Source organism: Maylandia zebra, linkage group LG22 (genome assembly GCF_041146795.1).
Source record: "Maylandia zebra isolate NMK-2024a linkage group LG22, Mzebra_GT3a, whole genome shotgun sequence".
NCBI classification, from domain to species: Eukaryota; Metazoa; Chordata; class Actinopteri; order Cichliformes; family Cichlidae; genus Maylandia; species Maylandia zebra.
In genome coordinates, this window is record NC_135187.1 from 33,670,890 (window position 1) to 33,683,781 (window position 12,892).

The following is a 12,892-nucleotide window of genomic DNA, read 5'->3' on the forward strand; positions in this document are numbered from 1 at the left end:
ATTTTGAATTATACCATCTATTACAAGGTAGTAATAAGGGATACTTTCTCTCACATACTCTTTTCTTAGGTTTCTGAAGGAACTGATCTTCATTAGGTTCTTGCATGAAAACGTGGCATCATGGCAAATGCACCACCCGGTGAGTTCAATTAATGAGTCATTATGGTGTTAAACTAACCGAATTCCTAAGGTAAACTGCAGCACAGATGGAAGAACACCTACTGTGATGAGGTCTGGTATTATTTTTGTTAATCAAAATGACAACGTTTAATCCCCCTGTATCATAGATAATGCAAAACAGTTATTAAAATAAATGAGTAATGACAGCTGCTCTTGCTGCAAATTTATTTGCACTTTGATTTTTTCATAGATGTGTTTTTAATGTTATTATTCATTAGGCTAAATGATATTAATATTATTTAACATTATTTTTTTTATAAATACAATTGTCTCTCTGTCTCTAAAGTCCTATATATGCAGCCCCTGAACCGCAGCAGCAGCTATGATCTTCTGCCACCTGACAGTGAGTTTAACTGAACAGAGTCTGTCCTACTCTGATGTTCACAGTTTTTTGCTTTCTCACATTTTGTGTGTAATTTTTGGATGTTCTCAGTTCTGCTGATGCATTTCCCAGGACCAATCATATATGTTGCAAAAACCCATAGTTTACCAACATAAGGCTGTAACTAAACTATAACCATTAATTGATGCTTTGAAATGAAGTTTCTGTGTTAATGAATAAGCCATTTTGGTAACATTTTCCCAATGTTTACCAGGTAATCTTTATGAATTCAGAGTGTAATTGTATGTACATAAGATATTCACATAAACTCATTACTTTAAAAAATATCAATAGCATAATTTTCCTTCTACATAATTTTCTTATGTAGAAGGGGCCATAATAAGTCCTGCATCCGTAATAGTACCTGCAATTATATTGTAAGAAATCAAGGTTATTTCGTCTGAAACCCAACTTGCACCTCTAATAGTAATAGTGTTATTACAGTGCAAAAAGGGGACATTTTTTGCTCTAAAATTTCCTTAAGATATTTAAAAAAACACAAAGGCTTGATTCAAAATCTCAAAAGGTTTGACAGAGGACACATTCTACAAAGGCAATTAAATTCTCTATCACACAAAGTTACATTTAGAGCTAGTACTGAGGAAGTTGTCAGATGTTATCACAGTGTGTTAGAATAAATGCTGCAGTATCATCCACCATTACCACTAACAAATGGGCCTCAGTGTTTGATCTCTACTTTTATTTATTCTTTATGTACACATCTTTGGAACCTTTGTTACCTCGGATATGAGTGAGAGACAGAAAACTGAAGCCATACCGGACGTCCAGCAACCTCCTTGAACAGGGTCCAGTAACCATTACAGTGGCAGACATCCAAGAACAGGTCTCCAGTATGAAGAGTTGGACAGCACCAGGCCCCGACATGATTCACAACTACTGGCTGAAGAAGCTGACTGCACTCCACGAGTGTCTGGCAGCACTAATGAACCAGCTGCCAGTCAACAAGAGACAGAAAGAATGGCTAACTGAAGGCCAGACAGTCCTGATCCCCAAGGACCCCCAGAAGGGAACGGTCCCATCCAACTACTGACCGATAACCTGCCTCATTACCACATGGAAACTTCTGTCAGGCATCATAGCGGCTAAGATGCACTGGCACATGGTTTAATATATGAGTGGGGCACAAAAGGAAATGGCAGGAATGCCAGAGGAGCAAAACCCAGCTACTGGTAGAAAGAGCAGTTGCCTGAGATTGCAAGACCAGACTGACCAACCTGTGCAACCTGGCCTATGACTCAATGCCCCACACATGGATCCTGGGATGCCTAAAACTGTACAAGATCAATAGGACTCTTCAAGCGTTCATCAGGAACTCAATGAGGATGTGGTGTACAACACTAGAGGTCAACTTCAAGTCCATAGCAAAAGTTGCCATCAAGTGCAGGATCTACCAAGGAGATGCGCTGTCGCCATTGCTGTTCTGCATAGGCCTGAACCCCCTCAGTGAGATCATTGACAAGACTGGCTACGGATACTGACTACGGAATGGAGCAGTTGTCAGCCACCTCCTGTACATGGATGCCAAGAGTGAACGAGACATCGATTCACTGATCCACACCACCAGGATATACAGCAATGACATCGGAATGTCGTTCGGGCTGGAGAAGTGTAGAAGGTAGTCAGAACCGAGGGGATCAAACTACCAGAAGGCAACAATGCAGACATTGAGGACAGTTACAAGTACCTGGTGATCCCACAGGCAAATGGGAACCATGAAGAAGCCGTGAGGAAAGCTGTAACCACCAAGTACCTGCAGAGGGTCAGGTAAGTCCTGAGGAGTCACCTGAATAGGAGATGGAGGAGGAGATGGAAGCCACTAACATCAAGAAAAGGAAGCTCCTGACCATGCATGGAGGGTTTCACCCAAAATCCAGCACCCTGAGACTGTATGCTAAGGACGAGGAAGGGGGCTTGGGACTAGTGTGGTTTCTTTGTGGGATCAATAAATCATCCATTCAACCATCCATCTGAAGAAGAACACAAAGCACAATGACATATACTAGATTTTGTTAAACATTAACTATTTTGCATGTGATGATTTACTGATATAAATATTATCTATTGCTCATAAAAATATAAGCAACCAATAACTATACAGTAGGCTTGCGTAAAAAGTTGGCCAGGTCCCGGGGGACCTAACAGAGGACAGACTGGAAGCCGGAGGACGAAAAGGTGGGTAAAGACAGAACCCCCAAACCCAAGGTAAGGTGGCAGACATGAGCTCCGATGTCCAGAACCACCATCTGAAAAGCAGAAATTCCCAAAGTGAGGCCCTCAGTTTCAAAAGAGAATTTAGTGGAACCTGAGAATCTGAATCAAAGGAGCTTGCAAAGAAAAGCGTCTGGACTTCTTTAAGTTGCTTGAAGACGTTTCACCTCTCATCCGAGAAGCTTCTTCAGTTCTAAGGTCAAATGGTGGAGAGACCCAGATATAAACCTAGTGGGAGTGACCCCCCACAGAGGGACAAAAGGACCCCCTGATGATCCTCTAATCGCCTGAGCCAAGGTGTGAAATTGGGTGTGGGACCCAATCAGCCAGAGTTTCGGGTGTGTTCATTGTGAAACCTGGCCCCACCTTATCATGTGAATTCCTGAGGTCAGATGGCCCAGGATGTGAGTGGGCGTTAAGGCGTCTGGGAAGGGATCTCAAAACTGGATTATAGATGGCAGAGAGTTGGTGTCGTAAACCCCCGCCTCTGTTCAAAGATGGTCGCTCACAGTGGACATAGATGGCTTCTTTCACTCCTCTTTCAAACCATCTGTCCTCTCTGTCCAAAATGTGAACATTGGCATCCTCGAAAGAGTGTCCTTTATCCTTAAAATGCAGATGGACTGCTGAGTCTTGTCCTGTGGAGGTGGCTCTTCTGTGTTGTGTGTTGTTGAACACACCCGAAACTCTGGCTGATTGGGTCCCACACCCAATTTCACACCTTGGCTCAGGCGATTAGAGGATCATCAGGGGGTCCTTTTGTCCCTCTGTGGGGGGAAACTCCCACTAGGTTTATATCTGGGACTCTCCACCATTTGACCTTAGAACTGAAGAAGCTTCTCGGATGAGAGGTGAAACGTCTTCAAGCAACTTAAAGAAGTCCAGACGCTTTTCTTTGCAAGCTCCTTTGACTACGATGACCTGGATGACTGAGAACCTTCACAGACATACTGAGAATCTGAAATTCAGCTCAAGATTCAGTTGTACCTGGACATGTCCTAGCTTGTTCTCCGTTAACCACATCAGCGAGCTCTTCTACCAGCTCGCCAATGACGATGTCATGTGGTACAGAATCTGAACATGTGATACATGTATTTTGACCTTTGTTGCCATGATGCCACGTCTCTCTTGGAAATGAGATTTTCAATCTGCCAGGTGTTGTAATCTGCCCCTGGAGGGATCAGAGTAACATGGCCTTCATTATGACAAGGGCTTGTGGAGATCTTCAGTCTGCCCATACTCTGAACCTTTGAAACCGCGCCTTGTGGATGACTTGGACACTAAATTTGGTCTTCACGGCTACACTCTGCACTTTGTCGTGCACAATACCGGCACCCAGATCATGTCATGACGTGTCCTGCGGCACAATTTAGCAATCACTTGCACAGCTGTAGGTCATCAGCAGGACCAACGTGTCCCAGCACAGATGGATGTCTGGAGGCATCCAGCTGCTTTGGAAGAGCAAGGAGCTGGAGGGCTCAGTGAAGAACTGCTGCATCATGACGTTGACCCTGTTGGATGAGTTCCAGAAACCCTTCTGGTACGTCAGTACCCCGTCACCATCTCCATGGGGAGGATGTCACAGTTGTTCAAATACAGCAGCACCGACTTCCTGATGCCTGATACCGTAGCTCTGAGGAGTGGATGAAGGTGAAGCTGGTCTGGCTAAAGGAAAAGCAGCCTCACACTCTACGTCTCCATCATCAACATCAAAGAGCCGGTCAGCCCCGAGAATAGAAGCTGAACTTGTCTAGTTTCATGTGTTTGACAAAGTTCTATTGCTATCAATTAAAAGATGAAACATTGAATTTTAATTTGAGAGAAGAGATTCTGGTATTAGTTATATTTATTCAGACTGTGCGAGTGCTTTTGTTCTGATCTTTGGTTTGAACACACAGTCACATGGCAGTATGTCCTGTAAAATAAACTGTTTACTGCTTGTTTATTAAATAAGAGCCTTGAAGTAACTGTTGTTGTGATGTTGCACTATATAAAACTGAATTGAATAAAAAAAATGCTAAAATAAAATGAGAAATACTGTTTCTGATTTCTAACAAACTTTTACAAACTGTTTCACATATTGTTTAAATGTGTGTTAATATTTAATTTCAACTGTCACTCAAGAACTGGTTCGGATCTAGACTCAGTTTCATTTTTTGTTTTTTCATTCCAGTGTCTGAGCTGAGGGTTGTTCTGCTGGGGGGCAGCTGGAGTGAGAGGAATTCAGTGGGAGATTTCATAGTTGGACGGATGGCTTTCAACAAGGCACCTAACTCCTTTGTGAAAATCAGTGGACCTTTGGAAGAACAACAAATAGTTGTTATCAATACTCCGGATTTTCTCTTTGACAAGATGAACGAAATTGCAGAGTTTTTAAATAACTGTGTGGAATATTTTGCTCCTGGACCTCATGTGTTCCTGCTGGTTCTACAGCCAGAAGAGTTCAGCGAGGAACACAAACTAAGGCTCTGCAGGATCCTTAAACTCTACAATTATCGATCATTTGATCACTCGATGATATTGATTTCAACACCTAGAAAGAGGAACTCAGGCTGCACAGAGCAATATATGCAACACCCACAATTAAAAGATATGATTAAAAAATGTAGATACAGATACCTGAGGAGGAGTGACATTGAACTTCCAGAGCTGTTATATCGCTTGGGTCAAATTGTGAAGGAGAACAATGGAGAACATGTTAGCTATGAACCATTTGAGGATACCTCACAGACTTTACCAGCAGATGTTCAAAGCCCCAAACAAAAGAGTACACTGACTTCTATTACAGATCGTGTTACAGCCATGGGTAAGTGAATAAACTATTCTGATCTTCACAATAATATGCATACAAATCCTTCTTTTGAGATAGATCAATAATCTGCATTTTACGTCATGTTTTCACAGGACTACACAAACACGTGTCACTTGAATGCTCATCTTCTGAGAAAAGTACTCTGTCTCGAAGTAAGTAAATCATCTTAGAGCTAAGTATATAGGTGCAAACAGTACTTGGTGACTTCTCCAGGATTAACTTAAACAATCCCAAAAAAGTGGTTACAAAACAATTGTTCATATAAACCATTAGTGCTAGAAATTGCCTGGTTACAGAGATGACTGAATATATCTTAAAGATACTTTTCATAAAAAGACTTATGAAGATATCACAAAAAAGTCTAATAAATTCAGCATTAATTATTTTTGTGATATGTTTTTTCTGTTTTATCACAGTGTCTGACATTAGGATTTTGTTGCTGGGGAAAAGTGAGGACAAGAAGACAAAACTTTGTAACTTAATCACCGGGCACAAAGATTTTACATGGCACAAAGATTTTTTATCAAAATATATACCCTTTTGTGGAGAGTGGAGAGAAAAAAAATTGACTGTTGTGCAAACTCCAGACTTGTTCAGTCTCTCTGTAGAGCACATACAAAGAGAGATGAAGGTCTGCGTGAGTCTCTGTCCTCCTGGACCAAATGTTCTGCTGCTGTTAGTGAAGTCTTCTGAATTCACTGAGGAGAACAGAAAAACTCTGAAGTTCATCCTGAGTTTGTTAGGTGAAAATGCCTTTAAACACTCCATGGTCATCATCACACACAAAGAGGAGAGAAAGAACAACTCTGTGCAAAAACTTATCAGAGATTGCAAACAAAATCAGCACACAGTCAGTCATGATAGAAAAGATTCTTCAAAACATGATCGAGAAGAGTTGATAAAAAAAATGGAAAAGATAGTGAATGACAACAGGCGAGGATTTCTCACATTAAACGAAGAGGATGATGTTGTGACAGTACTTGACAAACCTCTCCTGAACTTAGTGCTGTGCAGTAGAAAAGGAGCTGGAAAGACATCAGCAGTTAATGCTATTCTAGGACAAAGAAAGTTTGGTCCACCTGACAACTCATCAGAGTGTGTTAAACATCAGGGAGAGGTGTGTGGGCGTTGGGTTTCCCTGGTAGAGCTGCCTGCCTTGTATGGAAAACCTCTGGACACAGTGATGGAGGAATCACTCAAGTGTATCTCCCTCTGTGATCCTGAGGGTGTCCATGCCTTTATCCTGGTCCTACCTGTGGCTCCCCTCACTGATGAAGACAAACAAGAGTTAGAGACCATAGAGAACACATTGAGCTCTCAAGTCAATGATTTCACCATGATTCTGTTCACTGTGGACTCTGATCCTACAGATTCAGCTGTTGTTGATTTTCTAAATGAAAACAAGAATATCAAGGAGCTCTGTAAGAGATTTGGAGGGAGATCTGTCGTTCTCAACATTAAAGACAAAGAACAAATCCCAGAACTGCTGAAGAATGTAGAAATAATTAAAGGCAAAAAACCAAGATGCTTCACAAAAGACATGTTCACCAAAGCTCAGATAAAGAAGGTTATTAAGCTTACAGATGAACTGCAGCAATTGAAGCAAGGTACTAAGATGGTACATGAAGATGAAAATGAGAGCAGAGAGCCTCTCAGGATGGTGCTGATTGGGAAAACTGGCAGTGGAAAAAGTGCTACTGGAAACACCATTCTGGGTAACGAAGACTTTGAGTCGACTACGAGTTCAAGGTCAGTAACAAAGTTCTGTCAGAAAGCAAAAGGAGTGGTTGATGGACGTCCTGTTGTTGTTGTCGACACCCCTGGTCTGTTTGACACAAGTCTGACCAATGATTATGTTCAACAAGAACTCATTAGATGCATCAGCTTGTTGGCTCCTGGACCTCATGTGATTTTACTGGTGCTGCAAATCGGTCGGTTTACACAAGAGGAAAAAAAGGCTGTGGATATGATCAAGACGTGTTTTGGAAAAAAATCAGGAGATTTCATCATCATTTTATTCACCAGAGGAGATGATCTTAAAAAAAGAACAATTGAAACTTACATAGAAAAAAGTGATGATGTTTTACATAAACTGATATGTGATTGTGGAAGGCGGTATCATGTCTTTAATAACAACAATCAGACAGATCGCACACAAGTCAGAGAGCTGCTGACAAAGGCTGATAACATGGTTAAGGAGAATGGAGGCAGCTGCTACACCAGCCAGATGTTCCAAGAGGCAGAGGCAGCAATACAGAAGGAAGTGGAGAAGATCCTGAAGGAGAAGGAAGAAGAGATGAAGAGGAAGGAGCACGAACTTCAGAGAAAGCATAAGGAAGAAATGGAAAACATTAGAATACGAATAGAAAGGGAGAGAGAGAAAGTTGAACAGGAGAGAAAGAAACAACTTGAAGAAATGGAGGAAAAAATTGAAAAGGAACGTAAGCAGAGAAGGAAAGAAGAAGAAATGAGAGAAGAAGAAGATAGGAAAAGAAGAAAAGAAGAAGAATGCAAACAGCAAGAGTGGGAACAAAAACTTAAAGGAGAGCTGGAGCAGAACAGAGAAGACATGAGAAAGCGACAAGAGGCCTGGGACAAGGAAAGAAAGGAAGGGTGGGAGAAACGACATCGACAAGATGAAGAGAGACGTATAGAGGAGCAAGAAAGGTTTAAAAAACTCCAAGAAAACTACCAACGGGAAAGAGAAATGTATGAAACCAGAAGAAAAGAAGAAGATCGAAATAGAAGAGAACAGGAGGAAAATGAGAGAGAAAAATTAGAAGCAGATTATAAGAAAAAAATTGAAGAAATGAAGAAGAAATATGAAGAGGAGGCGAGAAAACAAGCTGAAGAATTCAATGAGTTCAGACAGAAATACATCAAAGACTTTACAGCTTTAGTAGAAAAACACATGGAGGAAATACAAGAACTAAAGTTAAAACATGAGAGAAAAATGCAACAGAGTGAAGGAAGCTACAACAAAGAGTTTGAACTGTTACAAAATCTCTCAAGCCACAAAGAAAAACATCTGAAAGGTGAGATAGATGAGCTGAAGAAGAAGCATGAACAAGAGATATATGAACTGAAACAGAAGTACAGCAACAAATGTTTGATCCTCTAAGTCAGCTCCTGTTCAAAATGATGTGACCTTAACAGCTATTCAAATCAATGCTGTCTGCAGCTTGTTTCTGCAGTCAGTTCAGCAGCTGAGTGAGCAGCAGTATTTAGCTGCTGTAATATTTTAGTCTGGTGCTACAGTCTTATAATGTTTGAAACTATAATTTTTTATTGGTTGTATCAATGCTTCTTGGCACTAAACCTTATACTGGTGAAAACCCTGTTCACTTCCCCTTAAATCTTGTCATCTTGGAAGATCAAATTTGGTCCCAGACTGTGGGGGCGATGGATTCCCACTGGTTGCAGAATCTCACCTTGATCCATCTCAGCATTGAGATTGCTTCCAATGATAGCAAGCCTTATTTTTCCACTGAGGTAGGTGCTACCCTAATCCATCACATTCCCTGCACTGAAAGCTGCTGAAATGTAGCCCCATTTTAAAGTAAATGAACAGGTTATCCAACCTTAGATTTATTGCCATAGCATTGTTATAACAAAGATATAATTGACAGAATATAAATTTCCCTACTTTTAATATTAAATTTAGTTATCTTGGAATTGTAAATATGTGTTAGTAAATAAAGCAGGATTACTACAAATTAATTACTTTCATCCATCCAATCCAGCTTCTCAGCAATTAATGCTGTTCCATTTATTTGCAGTGACAAGCTAACAGTGCTATAAAGTTCCTATTAGTGTGCCTTTAACCTAAATACTTTTATTACACGGGAGATAGTTTTATGATATTTTCTGTTCAGCAAAATAGCTCCTTTTCATATTGTTTTAGGAAATTACTTTTTTAACAAAGTAGTCTATAATTGATGATAAGCTTAGTTGGAAGCCTCATATAAACCATGTGAAAACAATTTTTTCAAAAAATGTTGCTATTCTTTACAAAACAAAGGATGTCCTGAACAAAAATAATAAGCATGTGCTTCAGCCAATACTTGTTTGATTAGCCTTATCTCGTTCTTTCTTGCTTTGTGGTAGACCTTTATTCTGTATTCATTGAGAGATTTGACTGCTAATCAAATAAATAAATGAAAATGTTTACTAAAAGGACACCAGTGAATGAAAAAGATCTGTTTCTAAAAATTCCTACAATAGAGCATTTGAACAATTCACAGACTTCAACATTAAACAAAGTTTCAATATGTTTATACAGATACTGTCATTATACCCTCTCTAAAATGTCAAAAATATGTATTTCCTTTTTTGTTAATATTATTAAAGCTAGCTGTTTAGGAACATTTCTTTTTTTAAGTTTTTTAAAAATCTAAATATCTCAAATGTAGACATATTTTCACTGTGGACTGTAAGTAAAATAAAAACCAAAACAATTGTATTACAACAGATTGATTTTCTGCTGCTCTCTACAACGAGTTGTAATGGTGCTGGCTATTTCATTAGGTACACTTTGCTAGTACCTTTTTGGACCTCCTTTTGTCTTCAGAACTACCTTAAGTCTTTCTGGCACAGATTCAACAAGGTTCTGGAAACATTGGAGAGAAGTTTCCATCTACACTGACATGATTGCATCTCACAGTTGCTACAGATTTGTTGGTCGCACGTCATCAACGAGCGAAAATACAGCTTTTTGTCCATGTTAATTCAGACTCTTGCATTTATAGACTATACAAATTATGACGTTACCTTTTAAAACTGTTACATTTTTTTCTGTATTTGTTTTTATTTTTGTTTTCCATTTCATGTCACTTTGAAGGTGAACGATGTTATGGTATAAGCCCTTTGTTTTCATCTGTATTTTACTATAACTGTAGAAACAGAATGCATTTCCATTAACAGTCACAATAGCATGCAAAATTTAAAATTTCTCTTTGATGATGGAAATTTTAAACACAGTTTGTGTTTGTGATATTTTTATATGTACTTGCAGTGAATGTATTTGTTGCACACAACATTTCTATTTTTTGAGTATGCAGAAGTTACAGAAGTTCATTATAAATTCCGTTAATGACTCAATTCTAAAATAAATCACTATTTGTTTGTATAAATTGTATGTGATATATTTATTATATTAAGTGCTATAGAGATATTTTCCCAACTAATCTGGAAATGTTATGACTCTTATTATGGAAGCAAGATTTACTATAAATAAAAGCTTCTTTTTTTTTAAAAACAGTAGATACCTTAAAATGCACATTTTACATATGCACTGTTACGGCCCCCTCTGCTAGGGGACAGGAGGGGAGTAACATAAGCCCTCATATGAAAACTGAGTAAAGTAAAAGGTTTCATTGCAAACTTTAAACAGAAAACTGACAGGGCTGTTCAACAGACCACTGGGCAACCAGTTAACACATAAAAAAGCAATAACTATGAGCAGAAAACTGTGCCATCAGAAACTGAATTTGAATAAGTTAAACTTGAATTTGAATTGCTCGGATTGAATCTGAATTGTAACTTGAATAAATGCTTTTACTGAAACTGAATATGAATTAGCCTAATTTGAAATAGAATTTTATATTTTGAAAATGAATTAATTTGCTTTGAAACCATATTTTATCCCTTAAAAATTTAGCTTTTGAATAATTTCAGATTCACTTCTCACCATTCAGTTTCAGTTCCAAAATTCAGTTTTTTGGGACTTACATCCAGTTCCAGTTCAAGAGTAATCGAGCTCAGATTAATAGAGCTACGTTTTACTAGCGGACCGAAAGTGTTACCGACGGGAATCTACAGCGTCTTGAGCTGAATTAAGGCTTCAGAAGTCATTCGTCATGTCGAATGACCAGCGGATAAACTCTCAGGTTGGTAATAAATGTATCACATGTATAAGAACAAGCGTCATGTTAACAAATAGGGCTTTGGAGCGTGATGTCACGGGGGGTGGGCGTGGAAAGGATTTTGGCCCGATCCGCCATTTTGGGGGTCTAGCGCAAGTGAAAAGGGAGCGAAGTCACACACACCAGCCATGGTTCGTATTTGCTGTGTGGTCGGCTGCAATGTTCGATCACACGACCGGCAAGAGAATAAGGTTGAAAATGGTTTATCTTTTCATTCTTTCCCAACCTGGAAGCAACATGAGGCAGCTCGTGTATCGATGTTACCAAACGAAGGCGTCTAGCCTGGATAGCAGCTGTGAGACGAGCTGACGTGCAGTTCTCTTCCATCTCCAAATATCTGTTGGTGCTCCGGACATTTTCATTCCGGTAAGTGCTAAATATGTTCATATCACTCTTTATAGCCTATTAGTTTTATTTTCTATGTGCTCTGAGCTCATAGCAATTTAGAACAAACATCCTACTGAGTGATTTTGCAGAACTACCCTCTATTTATAGAGTTGCTAATTATTTGGCATTATTGCAGCAAACCAGCCTATGAAATGGATGAAACATCATGACTGGGTTCCAGTGCTACACAAGGGACCAGCTTCAAACATACCACCATGCCAATCAGATTACTTCTTCCATGTGAGGGTGAAGAGGTGACCCTCCTGGATAAGATGGTGAAGGTTTGCTGCGTTTTGGTGAACAGTGTGATAATAAAACCAGGGAAAAATGAAACCTGCTCCTGTTAAATATTCTTAAGTATTGTGCTGTTAAAATTGCTGTATTTTTTCAAAAGATACAGTAAATAATGTTAGTAGTGGGTGATGTCATGTAAACACTCATGATTTTGTGTAAACATTTTGTCATTTGTAAACTATAAATGACATGGATTCTACATTGTAACTGATGTGATGTTCTATAAGGTGGTTTCAATAAAAAAAAGGCAAAAATTAGTTTGTTTCTTTATTCAACTTTTGAACAGTGGTACTCAGTCAGTACATATTCAGTAAATGCAAATTATTTACATGGCAGTGCACTACAGGCATAAATCTAGACCCCTAGATAAAACATTATGGGTCATTCCCACAACCCACAGCTTTACTGTGTTCCAGCAAAGTATCCAATAGCAGTGACAACTCCTCCAAAGTAGCAGGTGGGATTTTTCTGTTTTGAGGACCCCTCCTTTTCCCTGTCACTACAGATGGTCTGTTTATGTTTTGATCAAGAGCCTTTTTTTGGGCAGCTGAAGAGGAGAAGTCTATCTTATGGCCAACCTCTGGCTGTATCTTGGTCATATTACCCAGCAAAACCCAGTATGCAGGTTCATCTGTAACAGTCCTTGTGCCACGGATCAACACTGTTGCTTCTACATTAAACAGA

The 12,892-nt window shown here is 39.3% G+C and overlaps 1 protein-coding gene across 2 annotated transcripts in view; it reads left to right on the forward strand.

Moving 5' to 3' along the window:
- The window catches only part of LOC101481361 (uncharacterized), a 37,119-nt gene extending 26,384 nt beyond the window's left edge, over positions 1–10,735 (forward strand). For both annotated transcript variants that reach the window (XM_014407934.3, XM_014407935.3), the window contains exons 2-6: positions 70–139; positions 467–523; positions 4,965–5,597; positions 5,696–5,755; positions 6,020–10,735. In XM_014407934.3, coding sequence (XP_014263420.3) covers positions 121–139; positions 467–523; positions 4,965–5,597; positions 5,696–5,755; positions 6,020–8,724 — 3,474 coding nt within the window. In that variant the 5' untranslated portion in view covers positions 70–120 and the 3' untranslated portion in view covers positions 8,725–10,735. The remainder of the gene's footprint in view (positions 1–69; positions 140–466; positions 524–4,964; positions 5,598–5,695; positions 5,756–6,019) is intronic.
- The last annotated feature ends 2,157 nt before the right edge of the window (positions 10,736–12,892 follow it).